At 40.2% G+C, this 21,709-nt stretch overlaps 1 protein-coding gene and 1 long non-coding RNA gene across 2 annotated transcripts in view; one reads left to right on the forward strand and one right to left on the reverse strand.

Moving 5' to 3' along the window:
• Positions 1-459: 459 nt before the first annotated feature.
• On the reverse strand, positions 460-20,034 carry RAB33B (RAB33B, member RAS oncogene family). Its single transcript, XM_003928035.4, has 2 exons — positions 19,612-20,034; positions 460-2,946 (listed from the first exon to the last, which is right to left on the reverse strand). The coding sequence occupies exons 1-2, from the start codon at positions 19,858-19,860 to the stop codon at positions 2,506-2,508; spliced, it is 690 nt and encodes a 229-aa protein (XP_003928084.1). The 5' UTR covers positions 19,861-20,034; the 3' UTR covers positions 460-2,505.
• Positions 20,035-21,709, forward strand: part of LOC141584069 (uncharacterized) — a 50,156-nt gene continuing 48,481 nt past the window's right edge. Inside the window, exon 1 of the long non-coding RNA XR_012517004.1 lies at positions 20,035-20,384. This is a non-coding gene — a long non-coding RNA (uncharacterized LOC141584069). The remainder of the gene's footprint in view (positions 20,385-21,709) is intronic.

A 21,709-nucleotide genomic window follows, 5' to 3' on the forward strand; every position in this document is an offset into this window, starting at 1 on the left:
AACAAATTGGATTACTAAACCAAGCAAACAAACACAAAAGTTATCAGCTAATTTTAATACTTAGTTGAGTTTTTTTCCTGAAGTGTTCTTTAACCTCAAATGTATCAAGAAAATAAATTTCCAATGGGTTGGGGTCTTTTTGTTGTTTTTAAAAGTGTATAATATATATATTATCTGGAAACCAGCAGAAAAAAGGGATTGTTTTGTTTTATACTTTACCTGTAACCAAACAAAAGAAGTAAGACACAATTTCTTTGTGGCTAAGCTGGTTTATTGAACTTTATGGGGGAAATGTAACAGTGACACTATTCCACAACAAAATTATTTAACTTTAGATTTCATGAGGAAACATGTATTTGCAATATACTTTCAATAATGCATTGTTACTAACAGCTAACTATATTAGATTCTGGGGTAGTTTCCTTTAGCGCTCACAAATTAAGACTTTTCCAAAACATATCTGATATTTCAGTTATTTATTTTCAATTAAAGGTCACAGTTAAATTCCACAGATTTTTTTAATGTGTGATTTGTGCTTTAAAAATTAATAATTCGTTGTTGATAGCTATCATTTTGGAAGTGATTTTCAACAGTCAATGAAATGTTTTATAAATATTTTAAAATATTAAAAGCTTTATCCCCATTCAACTGGTATGTTCTTTTCAAAAATAAAAACATACATATAAAAAATTAAAACCATAAATTGTTACAAATGAGATACAAATATTTTAAAATAAATATTAAAGTTAAAAAATAAGTCCTTTCACAGAACTGTAAAAGATACTACTAACTCCTTACAAAAAGAAATAAAGTTACTCTTTTTAAAACCATAGTAACAGCAATTAAAAAACCATAAATGTGTTTGGAAAAATCTATAAACTTTCTTCCCCAACTTTAGAGAATATTTTGAAAGACAATAAACACAGTCCCTTCTTTAAAAAAAAAGTTGTTACACCCATCACAATTACTACAGCTGTCATTGTTTTATTACAAAAATAGTTATAAATCAAGATTTAGATACAAGTAAAACAATTTTTAATTTTTAATTCCAGCATGATTAAGAAAAATGATCTCTCTATATGCAAATAAAGTCAATTTGAGTTCTAATACTGAAAACGGAATAATCACTTCCTATAATTACTAGTCTCAGCTCATTTAATAGAATTATCTTGTCTTTATAGTTAAATTGTCCAGTTAGGACCCCCATGATCAACAAAAATCTTAAACTAGATTAGATTACATTTTTAGTTGATTTCCCACATTCTGAAAATATTGTTAAGAACAATAATCTTTTGGCTTAATTTCCTCCAAAATTATTAAGGACAGTAATCTATCAGAATTAGTGAATGTGAACACTTCAGTTAAAGTCATGGCTTACATTCCACTTATGTAAGTAGTTTAATATGTAAGCTTGCTATATTTTATGTGCAAAGACTTAAATTCAAAATAAAAGTATTTAGGTTAAAAAACTTTTGAAATATTCTTTCCATCACTAAAGGATAGAAAAGATATTTTTCAATATCTAATTTATCTTTCATACTGAGGAGGAATAGCTTGTTGTGACCATAAAATTTAGACATCTTAAAAATTGATATGACACAATACTATTACAGAAATACATATGGACTAATAGCAATTAGAGTTGTGCCTTCACAGCTACAATCCAAATGGAAGTTGATTTAATGAGATTTAGTAAGAAAGCATTTAATGAGATTTAGTAAGAAAGCAATTCAAACGACTCTTTTTAAAAGTAACAATGATTTCTGTAGATCTGATTAATATTAATTAGAAAATCAAACACCTAGAACTCTTAAAAAAGTCATTCTTTATGGACTGGGAACCAGAAAACATTCTATGCTTTCTTATCCCACTGAAACTAAAGTCTTGGCTCTAAAACATACCAATAACAAAATTAAATATGCAAATAAAACAAAGAAAGTCCAGATGCAGTGGTGAGCACCTGTAGTCCCTGCTACTTGGGAGGCTAAGGTGGGAGAATTGCTTGAGCCCAGAAGCTCAAGGCCAGCCTGGGCTACACAGCAAGACCCAGTCTCTAAGAAAAAAACAAAAAAAGAACTCTGAGTAGAGGCTAATACCAGTTTTCATCCTATTAAGAACACTTCCCATTCAAAGGACATATCATTAGGTGTGTGCTAAACCATTAACACTTTTTTCCAATCCTAGGAACACAAGATTGAATGGTTTCTGATCCTTTAAATTACAGCATGTTCTCATTTTAAGCCTCCTTCATTGGGCTCTAGATGGAGAGATGTTCTGATTCATTCTATCTTTGCTTCATTTTCAATCTCACCTGAAAACCAACTTTTCCTTGTGCTGTCACAGTGACAAACTTAAGTAGATAAAAAATACAAAAGTGTGACAATGATAAACAGCAAAGTATCAAGATGACCCAATATAGTTGAGATTAAATCTTATGACTTATTACTGTCATATTTCAGAAGTATTTCTTTAGTCAAAATTAGATAATATAATAAAGACTGTTATTTAGCACCAGCACGACATTGCAGGCTTTGGTTCAGACTTCAGGATAATTCCATTATCAGGGGGTTGACTAAGCATTAATGGTTTGTGGCTCTTAAGCTTATGAGCCAAGGTCATAAATATAGCTTCCACATGGTCATTATCATTGGGGTTTTTAGCGGAGGTTTCAAACAAAGGCATACTGTGTGTGTCAGCAAATTTCTGTGCCAAGTCTGTGGGCACCTGAATGGCACTTCTCAAGTCACATTTATTTCCAACAAGAATCCGTGGTATATCATTGGCTAGCAAATGTTGTTTGCATTCCTCTATCCAAGATGGTAGGCTATGAAAACTAGCCATGTTGGTCATATCATACACGAAGACAACAGCATGTACATTTCTGTAGTAGTGCTGAACCATGCTCTTTCTGAATCGTTCTTGTCCTGCTGTGTCCCATAACTGGATCTGAAAATGGGAAGAAAAAGAGGAAAACTAAAAGTCTTATTCTAATTATACATATCAAGAAATTCATCATCTTGCATTGTCTTTACTAACTCTTCACTTAAAATATTTTGTTTCTCCCTTCCATAATGCTTTTTCAATGTTACCTATGGGATCCAGACTTCATAATACCAGTTACCTCATAACTAAATTATAATATAAATGTTATATTATGAACAAATATTTCAATACAGCATTTTCTAAATTTTGTAAATTCAATTTGTTTAAATAAAATTATACCTCAAAATTTTATTTTAAAATCTCAAGAGAAAAATGTATCAGGTGTTAATCATGTTAAGCATTTAATTCCTGTAAATTTGGTTACTTAGGCTCTTCTTTACCTTTCACTAGTTTAATTTAAAATATTAAATCTAGGAAAAGATGTTAATTGTTATGTGGTTGAGTCTCCAAACAAACATATGCATGTGTATGTATGTCTATGAAATCCAGACCCCTTGAAAATTTAAGAAGGCTAGAAAAAAAGCAAGAATAAAAACATTCAACATACAATTAAGATGCTTAAAACTATAAATGTCAAAACTTACTACAAAGCTACAGTAATCAAGACTGTGTGAAACTGGCCTAAGAAGAGACACATAGATCAATGGAACAGAATTGAAGATCCAGAGATAAACCCATATATCTATGGTCATTTTTAACAAGAGTACCAAGACAATTCAACAGCAGGAAAGATTAGCCATTTCAATAAATGGTGCTGGACAACATGCAAAAAATGAGGCTGGATCCCTACCTCACACCATATATAAAAATAAACCCAAAATATATCAAAGACCTAAATTTAAGAGCTAAAACTGTAACTGTAATCCTGGATTAGGCAATGATTTCTTAGATACGATACCTAAAGCACAAGCAACTAAGGAAAACAATAAACTGGAGTTCATCAAAATTAAAAATATTTGTACAGCCAGGCATAGTGGCTCAGCACTTTAGGAGTCCAAGGCAGCAGGGTCTTGAACCCCAGAGTTCAAGACCAGTTTGAACAAATAAAATTGGAGGGTGGAGCAAGATGGCAGAATAGAAAGCTCCACCTATCATGCCTCAACTCCCCCTGCAAGTATACCAAGTTAATAACAACACAGAAAAGAAACAACTTCATAAGAACCAAAAATCAGGTGAGCACTCATAGTGCCTAGTTTTAACTTCATATTGCTGAAAGAGGAACTGAAGAGACAGAAAACACAGTCCTGAATTGCCAATGCACACCGCCCGCCCCCAAACACACACACCCAGCAGCAGCAGTGTGTTATGGAAAGCTTCTCTTGGCACCAAGAAAAGGAGAACACAGCAATTGTGAGGCACTGAACTCAGTACTGTCCTGTTAGAGCAGAAAGGAAAACCGGACCAAACTCAGCTGATGTCTACCCACAGAGGGAACATTTAACCCAGCCCCAGCCAGAAGGGAATCACCAATCCCAGCAGTCCAAACATGAGTTCCCGCAAACCTTGCCACACCCAGCTACAGTGCTATGTGTCTCCAAGTAAACTTGAAAGGCAGTCTAGGCCACAAGATTGCAACTCTGAGGTGAGTCCTGGTGCTGAATTAGGCTGAGAGACAGTGGACTGGAGCAGGTAAAAGACATACTGAGACTCCAGCTGGGGCAGCCAAGGGAGTGCTGCCATCATCCCTCCCCTAACCCCAGGGTGCACAGCTCACAGCTCCCAAAAAAAAAACCCACTTCATTCCATTTGGGAAGAGGAAAGGAGAGGGAAGAGTGGGGAGGACACTGTCTTAATCTTGGATACCAGCTCAGCCACAGCAGGATAGGGCACTGGTCAGAGTTGTGAAGCCCCCATTCCAGGCCTTAGCTCCTAGATAACATTTCTAGATACACCTTGGGCAGAAAGGAATCTGCTGCCTTGAAGGAAAAAAACCCAGTCCTTGCAGCATTCATCACTGCTAATTGAAGAGCCCTTGGACCCTGAAAAACCAGCAGCCATACTCAGGCACTACACTGACAAACTTGGGGTAAACCTCTGAGACTTGCTGGCTGAAAGTGAGACTCAGCACATAATTAGCTGTGGTGACTATAGGGCAAAACTCCTTCTGCTTGAGAAAAGCAGAGGCAAAAGTAAAGGGGACCTTGTCTTGTACCTTAGGTACCAGCATCGCCACAGGGGGGTGGAGCACCAAGAGGGCTCTTAGAGTCCCAGATTTCAGGACTTGACTCTTAGATGGCATTTTTGGACCTGCCCTGGGCCAGAGGGGACCCTACTACTCTGAAGGATGAGGTCCAGACCAGGCAGCATTCATGACAAGCTGACTTAAGAACCTTGGGCCTTATGGGAACATTGGTGATAGTCTGGCAGTACTCCTCATGGCCTGGGGTGGCAGTGGCTGCAAGTGGGAAGCTCCTCTCCTTTGGAAAGAAGAGAAGAGTGAGAAGGACTGTGTCATTTGGTTTGAGTGCCAGCTCAGCCACAGTACAATGGAACACCAAGTAAACTTCTAAGATTTTTAACTCTAGTCCCTGACTCCTGGAAAGCACTTCTGGACCAACCCAAGGCTTAGAGGACCTTGCCACCCTGAAGAGAAGGACACAGGCCTGGCTGGCTTTGCCACTTGCTGATTGTAGAGTCCCAGGGCCTTGAGTGAACATAGGTAGTAGCCAGGGAGTGGTTACAGCCAAAGTTACAGCCTTGGGTGAGATACAGTGCTGTGCTGGCTTTAGGTCTAACCTAGAGCAGTCACAGTGGTGGTGGTCACAGTGGTGTTGGTCACAGGGGTGCTCGCATCACTCCACTCAGTATTAGGTGGCTTAGAACAAAGAAAGAGAGAGAGAGAGAGAGACTGTATGTTAGGAAGAAAGTAAGGGAAGGGAGCAAGAGTCTCTACCCAGCAATCCAGACAATTCTCCCGGATCTTGTCCAAGATCATCAAGGTGGTACCTCTACAAGTCTGCAAGATCACAGTGCTACTGGGCTTAGGGTGTCCCCTAAGGCAGATACAGTTGTGATCACAACACTCAAGTCCTTTCAGATATCTGAAAATCCTTCCCAAGAAGGACAGCTACAAATAAGCCCAGACAGTGAAGACCACAATAAATACCTAACCCTTCAATGTTCAGACACAGAACATCTACTAGCATCAACACCATCCAGGAAAATATGATCTCACCAAATGAACTAGATAAGGCAAAAGGGATCAATCCTGGAGAAGCAGACATATGTGACCTTTCAGAGGAGAATTCAAAACAGCTGTTTTGAAGAAACACAAGATAATACAGAGAAGGAATTCAGAATACCACCAGATAAATTCAAGAAAAAGACTGAATAATTAATAAGAATCAAACAGAAATGCTGGAGCTGAAAAATGCAATGGGCATATTGAAGAACACATCAGAGTCCTTTAACAGCAGACTTGATTAAGCAGAAGAAAGAATAAGCAAGCTTGAAGACAGGCTAATTGAAAATACACCATCAGAGGAGACTAAAGTAAAAAGAATAAAAAACAAGGAAGCATGCCTACAGGATCTAGATCTAGAAAATGGCCTCAAAAGGGTGAATCTAAGAGCTACTGGCCTTAAAGAGAAGGTAGAGAAAAAGGACAGAGATACAAAGTTTATTAAAAGGGATAATACAGAAAACTCCCCAAACCTAGATGAAGACATCAATATTCAAATATAAGAAGGTTACAGAACACTAAGCAGATTTAACCCAAAGAAGACTACCTGAAGACATTTAATAATCAAACTCGCAAAGGTCAAGAATAAAGAAAGGATCCTAAAAGCAGCAAGAGAAAAGAAACAAATAACATACAGTGGAGTTCCAATAGGTCTGGCAGCAGACTTTTCAGTGGAAACCTTACAGGCCAGGAGAGAGTGATGTATTTCAAGTGCTGAAAGAAAAAAACTTTTACCCTGGAATAGAATATCTGGCAAAAATATCATTCAAACATGAAGGAGAAATAGACTCCCAGACAAACAAAAGCCAAGGGTTTTGATCAATACCAGACCTCTGCTACAAGAAATGCTAAAGGCAGCACTTCAATCAGAAAGAAAAGGATATTAACAAGCAATACATAATTACCCAAAGATAAAAAATTCACTGGTAATAAGTACACAGAAAAACACAGAATATTCTAACACTATAACTGTAAGTGTGGTATGTAAACTACTTATCCTAAGCAGAAAGACTAAGTGATGAACCCATCAAAAATAATAACCACAACTTTTCAAGACATAATCGATACAGTAAGATATAAATAGAAATAAGAAAAAGTTTAAAAGTTAGAAGGATAAAGTTAAGGCATACAGTTTATATGTTTTTTTCTGTTTGTTTATGTAAAGAGTGTTAACTTATCATCAGGTGATGTGGTTTGGCTGTGTCCCCACCCAAATCTCATCTTAAATTTCTACATGTTGTGGGTGGGAGGGACCCTGTGGGAGGAAACTGAATCATTGGGGTAGGTATTTCCCATGCTGTTCTCGTGATAGTGAATAACTCTCAAGAGAGCTGACAGTTTTGAAAAGGGGAGTTCCCCTGTACAAGCTCTCTTCTCTTGTCTGCCACCATGTGAGACGTGCCTTTCACCTTCTGTCATGATTGTGAGGCCTCCCCAGCCACGGGGAACTATAAGTCCGATAAACCTCTTTCTTTTATAAATTGCCCAGTCTCAGGTCTTTATCAGCAACATAAAAATGGACTAATACATCAGGTTAAAATAATGGGTTATAAGATATTATTTGCAAGCATCATGGTAACCTCAAGCCAAAAAATATACAATGGATACACAAAAAGTAAAAAGCAAGAAATTAAATCCTATCACCAGAGAAAATTACCTTCACTAGAGGAAGACAAGAAGGAAAGAAGGGAAAAACCACAGAACAATCAGAAAACAAATAACAAAATAACAGAAGTAAGTAAAATTAAATACCTAGAGATTAACCAAAGTAATTAAAGACCTCTACAATGAAAACTATAAAACACTGATAAAAGAAATTAAAGAGTACCTACACAAAAATGGAAAAACATTCCATATTAATGGATTGGAAGAACCAATATTGTTAAAAACGTCCATAGTACCAAATTAATTTACAGATTCAATGCAATCTCTATCAAAATACCAGTGACATTCTTCACAGAAATAGGAAAAACAATACTAAAATTTATATGGAACCACAAAAGACCCAGAATAGCCCAAGCTCTCCTAAGCAAAAAGAACAAAACTGAGGGAATTACATTACTTAACTTTAAATTGTACTTCAGGGATGTAGTAACCAAAACAGCATGGTACTGGCATAAAAACATACATAGACTAATGGAATAAAATAGAGAATACAGACACAAATCCATACACCTACAGTGAACTCATTTTTGACAAAGGTGCCAAGAACATAAACTGACGAAAAGATAGTCTCTTCAATAAATGGGGCTGGCAAAACTGGATATCCACATGCAAAAGAATGAAACTAGACCTTATCTCTCCCCATATATAAAAATCAAATCAAAATACATTAAAGGCTTAAATCTAAGACCTCAAACTATGAAACTACTATAGAAAACATTGGGGAAAATCTTCAGGACACTGGTCTGGGCAAAGAGTTCTTAAGCAATATCCTACAAGCACAGACAACCAAAGCAAACATGGACAATGGAATCACATCAAGTTAAAAAGCTGGTGCACAGCAAAGGAAACAAACAACGAAGTGAAGAGACAACCCACAGAATAGAAGAAAATATCTGCAAACTACCCCTCTTATAAGGGATTAATAACCAGAATATATAAGGAGCTTAAACTCAATAGCAAAAACTCTAATAATCTAATCAAAAATGGGCAAAACATTTGAACAGACATTTCTCAGCTAATTTTTGTATTTTTAGTAGAGACGGGATTTCGCCACGTTAGTCAGGCTGGTCTCAAACTCGTGACCTAAGTGATCTGCCTGTCTTGGCCTCCCAAAGTGCTGGGATTACAGGTGTGAGCCACTGAGCCCGGCTTGAATAGACATTTCTCAAAAGAAGACATACAAATGGCAAACAGGTATATGAGAAGGTGTTCAACATCAACAATCATCAGAGAAATGCAAATCAAAACTACCATGAGATATCATCCCACTCCAGTTAACAATGGCTTCTACCTAATAGACAAGCAATGACAAATGCTGGGGAGGATGTGGAGAAAAGGGAACCCACGTACACTGTTGGTGGGAATGTAAATTAGTATAACCACTATGGAGAACAGTTCGGAAGTTTTTCAAAAAACTCACAATGGAGCTACCATATGATTCAGCAGTCCCACTGCTGGGTATATAGGACCCCAAAGAAATGAAATCAGTAAACTGAAGAGATATCTGCACTCTCACGTTTTTTTTGCAGCACTATTTATAACAGCTAAGATTTGGAGGCAACCTAAATGTCCATCAACAGATGAATATATAAAGAAAATGGGGTACATATGCATAATGGAGTACTATTCAGCCATAAAAAATGTGATCCAGTCATTTCCAACAACATAGATGTAACTGGAAATCATTATGTTAAATGAAATAAGCCAGACAAAGAAAGACAAACATCACATGTTCTCACTTAATTGTGGGATCTAAAAATCAAACCAACTGAATTATGGACATAGACGGTAGAAGGATGGTTACCAGAGGCTGGGAAGGGTAGTGGGGCAAGGGTAGTGGGGCTTGGGGGTAGGGGAGATGGGGATGGTTAGTGGGTACAAAAAAAAAATAGAAAGGATGAATAAGACCTACTATTTGATAGGCAACAGTGACTATAGTCAATAATAATTGTATATTTTTAAATAACTTAAATAATGTAATTGGTTTTTGTTTTTGTTTTTGAGACAGGGCCTTGCTCTGTTGCCCACGCTGGAGTACACTAGCATGATCCCAGCTCGCTACTGTCTTGACCTCCTGAGCTCAAGGGATCCTTCTGCCTCAGCCATCTGAGTAGCTGTGAGTCAACATACCCAACTAATTTTTAAATTTTTTATGTAGAGACAGGTTTTTGCCATGTTGGCCAGGCTGATCTAAACTCCTCAGCTCAAGCAATCTGCCTGCCTAAGCCTCCCAAAGTGTTGGGATTACCAGCAGGAGCCACTGCACCTGGCCTGGACTGTTTATAACTACTCAAAGGATAAATATTTGAGGGGATGAATGAATACCCCATTCTCCATGATGTCCTTATTTCACATTGCATGCCTATATCAAAACATATCATACCCCATAAAATATATACACCTACTAGGTATCCATAAAACCTTTTCTTTTTTTTGAGACAGAGTCTCATTCTGCTGCCCAGGCTGGAGTGCAGTGGCGCAATCTCGGCTCACTGCAACCTCCACCTCCTAATAGGCATGCACCACCATGCTTGGCTAATTTTTGTATTTTTAGTAGAGACAGGGTTTCACCATATTGGTCAGGCTGGTCTCAAACTCCTGATACTGTGATCTGCCCGCCTCAGCCTCCCAAAGTGCTGGGATTACAGACATTAGCCACCATGCGCAGCCCACAAAAACTTACAAAAATTTAAAAAAAAAAAAAAAAAAAGAAAGAAAAGAAAAAAAGAAACCAAAATGTTTTTCCATTAAAAGGAATGAAGGAAGGAAGGAAGGGAGGGAGGGAGGGAGGGAAGGAAAAAGACAACATAGGGAAACCCTGTCTCTTTAAAAAAAAAAAAAAAAAAAAAAAGCAGGGGGCAGTGAGGGGCCAGGCACAGTGGCTCATCCCCATAATTCCAGCACTTTGGGAGGCTTAGGCTGGAAGATCACATGAGTCCAGGAGTTCATAACCAGCCTGTCCAACATGGCGAAACCCCATATCTACTAATAATACAAAAATTAGCCAGGTGTGGTGGTAGGAGCCTGCAGTCCTAACTACTTGGGAGGTTGAGGTGGGAGAATCACTTGAGCCTGGTAGACAGAGGCTGTGGTGAGCCAAGATCATGCCACTGCAGTCCAGCCTGGGTGACAGAGCAAGACCCTATCTCAAAAAAAAAAAAAAAAAAAAAATAGTTTGTGCTTCTAAGGACACTATCAAAATGAAGAGACAATTCACAGAATGGGAGAAAAAACCTGCAAATAATCTGAGGTCAGACATGAGGACCCCTGTAATCCCAGCACTTTGGGAGGCCAAGGCAGGCAGATTGTTTGAGCTCAGGAGTTCAAAACCAGCCTTGTCAACATGGCAAAACCCTGTCTCTACCAAAAATACAAAAAATTAGTGGGTCATGGTGGCACACGCCTGTAGTCTTAGTTACTCAGGAGTTTGAGGGACAAGAATCACTTGAACTTGAACCTGCGAGGTGGAGGGTGCAGTGAGCTGAGATCTCGTCACCGCATTCCAGCCTGGGCGACAGAGCAAGACTATGTGTCAAAAAAAAAAACTTTGAAATTCTATCTTTAGCATTTAGAAAGATATTTTGGTAATAAATTGGATGACCTATATAAAAGCTGTCCAAGGGAACTAGAGCTGATTTTTTTTTTCTTTTAATAACATTTTCTGTAACTCAGATGTTCAAGCATCACTTCATCAATGAAAAATGACTAGTTTTAAACAAAGTACATTCACAAGTTAAAAAATACAAAGCACACAAAAAGGAAACATACCAAAATATTAACAATGGTTGTCTCCAAGGTAATTTCTCCCTTTATTTCTACTTTTATATTTTCCTTCCCAAACATGCATGTCTTTTATAAAAACAAACTAAACTAAAAAAAAAAAAAAAAACACAGTTACACAGAGTTTAGACCTGCCTCAAAGAACTGTGGAAGTCCTCAACAAATATAAGTGGTAATGATAAATTTTAACCCCAGACTGGGTGCAATGACTCACACCTGTAATTCCAGCACTTTGGGAGTCTGAAGTGGTAGGATTACTTGAGTTCAGGAGTTTGAAACCAGCTTGGGCAACACAACGAGACACTGTCTCTACCAAAAATAATTTTTTAAAAAAGGAGCTGGGCATGGTGGCATGCACCTGTGCTTCCAGTTACATGGGAGGCTGAGGTGGGCGGATCGCTTGAGTCCAGGAGATCAAGGCTGCAGTGAACTATACTCATGCCACTGTACTCCAGTCTGAGCGACAGAGAGAGATGTTGTCTCCAAAAAAAAAAAAAAAAAAAGTTTTAACCCTAAGAAAACCCTTTGATTTTAGATGAGACTGACTAAACAATATTCCTCTTCCCATTGATCCTGTTCAAAATTCTATGCTTTCTAATCATATCAAGTCTTCCAGAACACAGAGGTATGAAATAACCTCTGCCCTTTTTCCTTTTTTTTCTTTTGAGACAGGGTCTCAGTCCCCATGGCTGGAATGCAGTGGTGCAATCATGGATCACTGCAGCCTTGACCTACCAGGCTCAATCCTCCTGCCTCAACCTCCCAAGTAGCTGGGACCACAGGCGTGAGTCACCAAGCCCAGCTAAGTTTTGTATTTTTTTGTAGAGATGGGTATCTCACTATGTTGCCCAGGCTGATCTCAAACTCCTGGGCTCAAGTGATCCTCCTGCCTTGGCTTTGGGATTACAGGCAGGAGCCATCGTGCCCAGCCTGAAATAACTCTTTACACTTTACTGGAGAGCCATAAAAGTAACTAATAAGTTAATGAGGTCTTTACAAAGGAATATCTAAAAAGAAGCTTCAAAATGTCTCTTATGGAATAACTAAATCATGTGAAGGCTTAGGGCTACTGCTGCCTGCTGCTTTCCAGGCCTACACACTGAGATGAGAAGGCAAGGAGACAGAAAACGAGCAGCAAGAGACCCAGCCAATAAACGACAGGACAACTGATTAAAAACTGTTGGCTATAAAAGGCCAGAGAAAACTTTAAAGGAGACAGATAGACAGACAGAGAGACAGACAGACAGACAGACACTAGGTGAAAAGTAAAGCCTCAAAAACTCTTGAGGCTTAGCTATGAGTGGAATGGTTCATGATGTTTAAAAAAGAAGAGAGGATGACACTTTTGGACCCAAGGAAGTGAGATGCTTTCATCTGGTAAATGTTAAATTAGGAAATATTTTCAGAGCAATTTTTCCCAATTTATACTTAAATATCTTAAGAAAAATAACTAATATGTGCTCACACCAGTCTTACTCCCATTTTAAACCTTATAAAACAACATAAAACATACTAGCCCAGGCATGGGGGCTCACGCCTATAATCCCAGCACTTTGGGAGGCTAAGGTGGGTGGATCACTTGAGGTCAGGAGTTCAAGACCAGCCTGGCCAACATGGTGAGACCCCCGTCTCTACTAAAAATACAAAAAAATTAGCCAGGCCTGGTGGCGCATACCTTTAATCCCAGCTATTGGAGAGGCTAAGGCAGGAGAATTGCTTGAACCTGGGAGGCAGAGGTTGCAGTGAGCGGACAGTGCACCACTGCACTCCAGCCTGGCAACAGAGTGAGACTCTGTCTAAATATATATATATTATTATTTTTTATGACAGGGTGTCATTCTCACCCAGCCTGGAGTACAGTGGCACAATCCTGGCTCACTGTAACCTCCATCTACCATGTTCAAGTAATCCTCCCGCCTTAGCCTCCTGAGTAGCTGGGACTACAGGAGTGTGTCACCACACCCAGCTAATTTTTGTGGTTTTTTTCCTTCATTTCAAAAATATTTTGGCTCGGTGCAGTGACTCATGCCCATCATCACTTGAACCTGGGAGGCGGAGGCTGCAGTGAGCTGACATCATGCTACTGCACTCCAACCTGGGCAACAGAGTGAGAATCAATCTCAAAAAAAGAAAAACTGCTATATATATATTATATATGTATACATACTTTATAAAATGCTTCATGAATCTCTACTTAAATTCCAATATCAAGTTTTAACAAAAATGGCAACCCAGCTACTGCTAAATCCTAATAGTAGATTCGTGTTGTTCATGACAGCTCTTTTGGTAGTTTTATTATCCAAATGAGAAATGATCTGACTTTAAATTGATTTAATACTGTTTTTGCTTGACCTAAAATGTTAAAGGTTTTAATCCAAATTTTCCATCCCTGATTAGCTATCAAATTTCCTTTTCCCCTATTCTTTCAAAGAACTTATTTTTATTCTTTCACACAAAAGATCATCTACATAAGAACTACATAAGAGCTTCTATTAATAATTTAAGTTGTAAAACAACATCATAACTGGTATTAGTAACATCTCAAGAGAATCCGTTTTGCTTTTTGTATGTGAAGTAGAAATGTGTGTATCTGGTGTACAGAATCAAATGGCAAATCTTTGAAATAAATTTTGGCTTCCTGGGATCTCTCTGAACCTCCATTGATTCTGAGTACTGCCAATTCATGTATTGATCTGTGTTCACTTAAACCTGTTAAAATTTAAAAGTAAATAAATAAATAAATAAATTTTAGCTTCCTAAGAAGATAAGTAACAAATTTTGTGACTATTTGAAAGAAATACTGCCTTTAAAATGAAGAATTTGGGCCAAGTGCCATGGCTCACGCATGTAATCCCAGCACTTTGGGAAGCTGAGACAGGCAGATCAGTTCAAGACTAGCCTGGGCAACATGGAGAAATCCCATCTCTACAAAAAACACAAAAATGAAATGAAGAATGAAGAACTGAATTACAGAATAATAAAGGTGGTAAGGAAGAGAGCAAGCAGTGAGAGAAGGGACACAGAGGCAAGACCTGTATTCCCAGAACTATCACCAACTTGTGTAACTTTGATCCAGTCATTTAGCCTTTCAAGAGGTTGTTTTAATCTTAAAAGCTGGGAAAACTTATGCAACATTATGGGCTCATCTTTTTTTTTTTTTTCAATTAGTTATTGCCTTAGAGGAAAAAATATGGTACAGTAATCTTAGTTATTTATCCTTTCTTCCTATTCTTTCACTGCCCCCCGTTTTTTTTCCATTACCATCTCTCTCCGGAAGGAATAAGCATTTACTCTTAAACTATTAATATTGATTTGGGGCTTAGCACATTCCAAGTACTCTCCAGGCACTCTGCTAAGTCCTTTACATGAACTTATTTAATATATGGAAAGCTATACAATAATTACCCAATCTTCAAATGAGGAAATTGAGGTTTAAGTAATTCAGCTTAGGCCACAAAACAAGTAAGTCTTAAGGCCAGAATTTAAACCTGGCCTAGCTGATTCTGTAGAGAATGCACATTGTTTTCTCCAGCCCAACCCTCATTCTCCCTTCCATTAATAGCACCCCATTTTCCTTGGGAATCAGCCCTCCCTGCTTTTAATTCACATGAACCACTGGTTCCCAGGCAGGGTGTTTGACCTAGGTCTGACTAATCAGATCATCGCACCCCTGCACTACCATAGTTTAGGAATGGGCATGTAGGACTGTTCTTGGAACTAGCAGAGAAATTTACTTCTGGGCATTTTAGTTATATGGAACAATAAATTCCCTTTTTGCTTAAACTAATTTTTTTAGTGTCCTAACACAGTCTCCAAAGCAAAAGATCTTGACCACTGATTCCAGAGAGGTAAGTAATTTTCTCTTCTCACATCCTCTGAATGTACACTCCAATGCTGCCATCTTCATAAGAAGTAGTAGAAGAGAATCATAGGCTTCTTAAATCAGACTGGAAGAACAACAGGAATTCTAACCTGGCTCCTGGGATCCTTCAGATAATAGGAAAACTTGGGTCTGTGAAAACGTGTATTACTTACACCATGTCAGCCCCAGGACCAAATCCCAGCAACTGAAAGTCTGTCAGACCAGACCCAAACTGCCCAAAAGTTTCTGAACTAAGAGATCACAAGATTCCTAAGTATTCTTAGGATACCTTAACTGCTAATATTCTCATTCACTGAATTTCAATGCAAATCAATCAAATCAAGAGAATCAATTTGGTGTCTCTCCAACCACCAACACCAAATTTTAAGAAGTATCAATTTGATTTAAGGTAGGGTATAAGGTGACTTCATATAAAATATTTTTTGACTTATAAACATTAATTTACTTTTAATGAATATCAACACAGAAAAATAATTAGAGTAAGTAACTTACTTTATATTTTATATTTATACAGTATTCACTGAATGGCATCTTCATCATGCTATAAAAATATTTAGGCCAGGCGCAGTGGCTCACACCTGTAATCCCAGCACTTTGGGAGCTGAGGCAGGCTAGGAGAGGAGGTTAGGAGATCGATACCATCATGAGGTTAGGAGATCGATACCATCCTGGCTAACACAGTGAAATCCCATCTCTACTAAAAATACAAAAAAATTAGCCAAGCATGGTGGCACGCACCTATAGACCCAGATACTTGGGGGGCTGAGGCAGGAGAACTGCATGAACCTGGGAGGCGGAGGCTGCAGTGAGCCAAGATGACACCACTGCACTCCAGCCTGGGTGACAGAGTGAGATTCCATCTCAAAACAAAAAAAAACCAAAATTTTAATAAAATTTCTACTCTTCTCTCTAGGCATGTTACATATTGAAACCTGCGCTTTCAAACTTCAACTTCATATGCATAATTATTTCTCCTGTGTGCAATTACTCATTAAATATTTGATTTACCAGTGTGGGGAGAGGTCCTGATTATTTTCCTTTAGTTAATATTAACATTTTGCACTTAACACGGGAACATTTCATTTCTACTGCTACAAAAAAGTAAGCGACTGAAATGTTCAGGTAGGAACTGCTGACCTCTAATGGGAGGCTGGATTAAATACAAGACCAGGCTTTAATGAGTTGGTGTGTCTGCCATTGGAAAATGACTGTGCGAAATGAATACAGTTAGTCATGAAGGAGATACACAAACGAGGAAGGAGCATAAGGATTAGAGTCAGGAGTCTCAATTTAAAAGCCAAATGTATTTTTATTTAAGTAATTCAATTGTATAATTTTTTTTTACTTCCAAAATTTTGCAAACAAGATTTTCCTCTTTCAATTACACACATATACTGCTTAGGAATGGATTAGCAGAGAAAGACGTTCTTACATTTCATAAAACATTTTAATGGATTCTGAAAGGGCACTGCTGTTAAGTCATGCTCTCTGAAAATTTTCTAGTCCACGATTATCAAAACATTCAATGCAGTATCTCATTTTTATCAAACAAATACTGTCTAGAATGGCATTTTACTAGTCAAGTAACATACAGCTTTCCAGCTTTAAGAAGAAAAATTAGGAAAAATGTCATTTTAGATCAGGCTCACAATTTCCAAAGACATAATGTGAACATTTCAGAAGCACTTAAGATGTATTACAGGTTAACAAAAAATGCAGCAGAAGCAGCACATCAAATAAAGCTCTTTATATCACTTTTCCATTTCAGAAAAAAGGGCACTAAAAAAATTAAGCTCTCTGGTTTAAAAAAAAAATGCCTAACATAGCTATATCTTTTCCTATTATAGAAATCTGAGAACATGTCTATAGTCATTTCAACCACAATAAACATCTTTCCCAAGTCTCACCATTGGTGGCACAAGTCAATGGCTAGGGCCTTAGAAGAAAAACAATCTCAGTGTCCAAGTGCACAGCAATATAACAAGTTAGGCTAAAGTTCAGTAGAAATAATATCCCCCAAAAATATTTTCTCCTTGCTCTTCTCAACCAGAATGGTCAACTCTGTGCACCCAGATTCATGATACCTGTGGGTCTGTCTTTCCTATCACTGTTAGCACTCGCCTCAGCAGTTAATTGACTTTATACACTGCACATGCTTTCTATTTTTTCAATACTATTATCTCTTAAATTTGCACCTGATTCGTTTGTGATCTTTAAGTAATAAAGCACAACCCAGGAACAGAGAAAAGGCCCTCAAATCCCAACTCCTCCCCCACCCTCATTCTCTCCACTTTTGAAAGAACTTCCTACTTCCTTTTTTTGTTTGTTTTTGTTTTTTAAATTTCTCTCCGCTTGGCTGTTTACCTATTCCCTCCTCTATCACTGCTTTCAACTTTGGGTGTACAACTGCAGAACTAATGGTGGCAAACAGGAAAAATAATGTTAAGCCACCAGGAAAGACAAAGAATCTTTTTAAAGGTACCAACTATGAACCAGGTGCTTCATATATGTTCTCATCTGATCCTCACAGCAGCCTGATAAAATATTACGATCCCAGTTTTTCAGAAGAAAAAAGCAGACTCTGAAAGGTTGAAGAATCTGCCTAAGGTCCAGGGTGACCAACTATTTCAGTGTACCCAAAACAGGTGGTTCCTGGGATGTGAGACTCAGTTGTAAAACTTGGACAGTCTTGGGCAAAGTTGGTCACCCTATCAAGGACACACAGCCCATCCTTACCCTGTCATAGGTTCAGATTTGAATCTAGGTTAGTTGGGCTCCAAAGCCCACATACTTTCCAGATTCCTGCTTCTCCCAAACTGAACTCCCTTGGAACTTCAGAAGCTCCATCGTTTTTTCACTCCAAAGGCTTCTCTGCCAAATCTAATTCTGGTGAAAAATGTTTAGTCTCTCATTCTATCTTTCCTTTTGCAAGCATACAAATCTTTCTTAACTCCCTAATACAAAGCACCCCCAAAACCACCACAGACAGCTCATATGGGACATAAAACATTAACATGAAAAATTAAAAGACAAAAGCACCAAAGAAGGGTTAATTTCTTTTAACTCAGCTTACTTCTCCTCTGCAACCATAAGCAATATAACCCCTTGAGGTGGGAGGGCGATGATTAGGGAACGGAAAAATACACTGTTCTTGCCTCAAAGATATGCGTAGGAATGTCTGAAGCAAGCCTGTTCTTCCCACCATTCCCCCGCCCCATCAAGAGACTGAGATAAAGATGATCACTGCTTTAAAGCAGTAGTATAAAGCAAGGTAGTTCCACCCATGTTTTAAGGGGTGGTATCAACAGGTAGCATTTAGTGGTGGCTTGCAATGAAAGTGTGTCTAAGGTTACCATCCGGAGGCCTACTATACTTTGTCATTGATCCTCATTCCACCGTTACATTCCAACCCCTCAGAATCTCAAACCTGGCCTGGGGCCTATACTACCTTCTCCACTATTACTGTCACTCAGTGTCCCCAGTCTCAGAGGCCACCAATAACGACTTAAAGGGAATAAAAAATTGAGAGTGCGTCTGAGGTGGCATCATAAGAAATGCTTTTGGCAACCCGAGTAGGAACTATCACATACAGAACGTTTCTGCAGGAAAACAGATTTTTCTGAAATCAGTATCATACAGAAAGTATCACAGAAAACTGTATGCAAGAGAATACCTAAGTACTTCCTCAAAGGCAATGGGTTTTACTTCCACAACACCTAAGGCACCGCTCGAATGAATGTTTAATAACTATTACTGATTAAATGAATTTTCCATGCTTGCGAAATTTCAGTTTTTTCCTCCGTTCATATCTCATTGACTCCCAGCACATGAGACACAGTCAATGCGTCGGTAGATACGCCCTACACTCCTGAACTCAAAGTGTGGTTCACGGACTAGCTGCACATGCATCATCCGCGAGATTATCAAATCATAACCTGCGTTTTCAACAAGATTCCCCCCAGGTAAATCATATGCACACTGAAGTTTCAGAAACAATGCGTTAGAAGTTTGCTGTTCACTAATTCTTTCAATCCCCAACTCCTTCATCAGCGTGAGAAAAAAAATGGAGCAAACAGCATGCACAGGGCCAGCGACCAACCCACAGTGGGGCTGGGACACCTGTCATCCCGTCCTCCCCGACAGTCCCCCATCCGCTCACCTTGATGCGCTCCCCATCAATCTCCACCGCTCGTTCTCGGAAATCCACCCCTATCGTGGCCTCGGTGCGGTCGGGGAAGCGGCCAGCGCAGAAGCGGTAGGTCAGGCAGGTCTTGCCCACGTTGGAGTCGCCGATCACGATTATCTTGAAGATGCGGGAGCGGGCAGGGGGCAGAAACCCTGAGGCCCCTGACACCGCTCCGCTGGACGAAAAGCTTGCCTCAAGAGAGGACTCCATCTCCTCAGCCATTTCCCCGACCCGCCCCAAACTGAGGCGGAGGAAACGAGACACAGAGAGGCTGAGAGATTACGCCACCGCGAGCGCGCGCGCCGAGCCGGCCACTTTGGCTGCGCAACGTCCCGGGAGCCACCGCCCGCCAGCCCCGAGCGCGCCTGCGCACCTTCTCGCCCCGCCCTCGCCTGCACAGGTGTGGCGCCCGCCCGCCCCGCCGCACTGAGCCGCGCGCCCGGGGTCCCACGCCAGGCGTCACTCGGGCTGGCGCCGGTCTACCCGGCAGGCGTGGGGTCTGTCGGGGGCTTGACGGCGGCGCGGAAGGCCAGCCTGCCGAGAGGCTGCGCCGAGCTCCCCAGGCCCCGCGCCCTGGCTGACCCAGCCCCGCCACGTCCAAGGTTCCCGCCCTCTGGAGGAAGCCGCGCAATCACTCCGGGGGCGGGGAGAGAAAGACAGCTGAGAGGAAGGAGGTACCACGGGCGCTCTCTCGCGAGAGGGCCGCAGAGTCGCCTCTGACAGGGGCGCGTGCCTGGCGAGCGACGGTAAGGACGTCGCCGGGTTCGGTTCCGGCATGGACGTATCGTATCGTTGGGTCGCCCCGGAGAGGAGGCAGGTTCCCTCAGCCTGCCGCTAGGGATGTGGCATCGGCTGCGCTTACCGCCGCCGCCGCCTCTGTGGACTGCGGGGGTTGGGGTCGAGTCCAGGGCTGAATGGGTGGGACGCGGGACGTCACCGAAAGCCTGCCCTGCGCGAGGTGCACTTGGAGGCCAGCTCTGGGCCGCGCTGAGTTTTGCAGCCTACGGCCTTGGCAGGCGCACTGCTGTGGGCTGCCGGAGAGCAGGCGGGAGTTCGAGGCCGCCCACCGCCTAGGCGCAGCACATTTCGCTGGGCATCCCCAAGTCCCCAAGACTATCCGCGTGATCCTTGTGGCCAAAACTTGTTGGGCTAATGTCCCCAGCCCAAAAAGTAGAGCACGTCACATGTCGGCCACCTGGGGGCATTGAACCTGGGAGTTACTAGGCGCCTCTGGTGGAAATAAAACTCGTTATGCCCTAGTTATGTCTTAGTGCCTGGGGGACGATAATGTCGTGGTTAAAGATTGACGCACTTAGAGGTTGTCTTTGTCTACCTAAGGAAAATATCAGTACAGTAGATTAAACCCCCAACCCTAAAGAATCTCCATGAATTCTTCTGAGGAAACATGCTATATTGTAATATAAAAGGTTCCAAATATACAAACAGATTGCTTTTTGTTAAAAGTTTGTTTTGTTTTGCAGTGACATCTGTTTGAGCAGATGGATATGCTGTTGGGAAAGTCAAGGACAGTGGGAGAGAACATGGCAGGCCTTAACTAAAGTGAGGGGGACAATAGAGCACTAAAAGTTCTAGGAAAGGAGATAAGCCGCTTATTCCGTCGGATGAAATGAAAATGTAATCATAACATTTCACATGAGTGGTGAAACCTAAACATGCCCGGAGATGCCAGGAATTTGCCAAAGTCTTGATACAGGGTAATTTCTGTTGCTGTAAAAAGACTTTCTATAGTCACTAATATACCAAGTTATGTTTGCTAGGGAAAAAAAAAAGTTTACTCACCTAGTTTATAGAAATGGGCTAAAAATGTAATCCTAGCACTTTGGGAGGCCGAGATAGCTGGATCACCTGAGGTCAGGAGTTCAAGACTAGGCTGGCCAACATGATGAAATCCTGTCTCTACTAAAATACAAAAATTAGCCAAGCATGATGGAGAGTGCCTGTAATCCCAGCTGCTTGGGAAGCTGAGACAGGAGAATCGCTTGAACCAGAGAGGTGGAGGTTTCAGTGAGCTGAGATTGTGATACTGCGCTCCAGCCTGGGCAGCAGAGAC

This window comes from Saimiri boliviensis, chromosome 3, assembly GCF_048565385.1.
Source record: "Saimiri boliviensis isolate mSaiBol1 chromosome 3, mSaiBol1.pri, whole genome shotgun sequence".
Classification (NCBI taxonomy): domain Eukaryota; kingdom Metazoa; phylum Chordata; class Mammalia; order Primates; family Cebidae; genus Saimiri; species Saimiri boliviensis.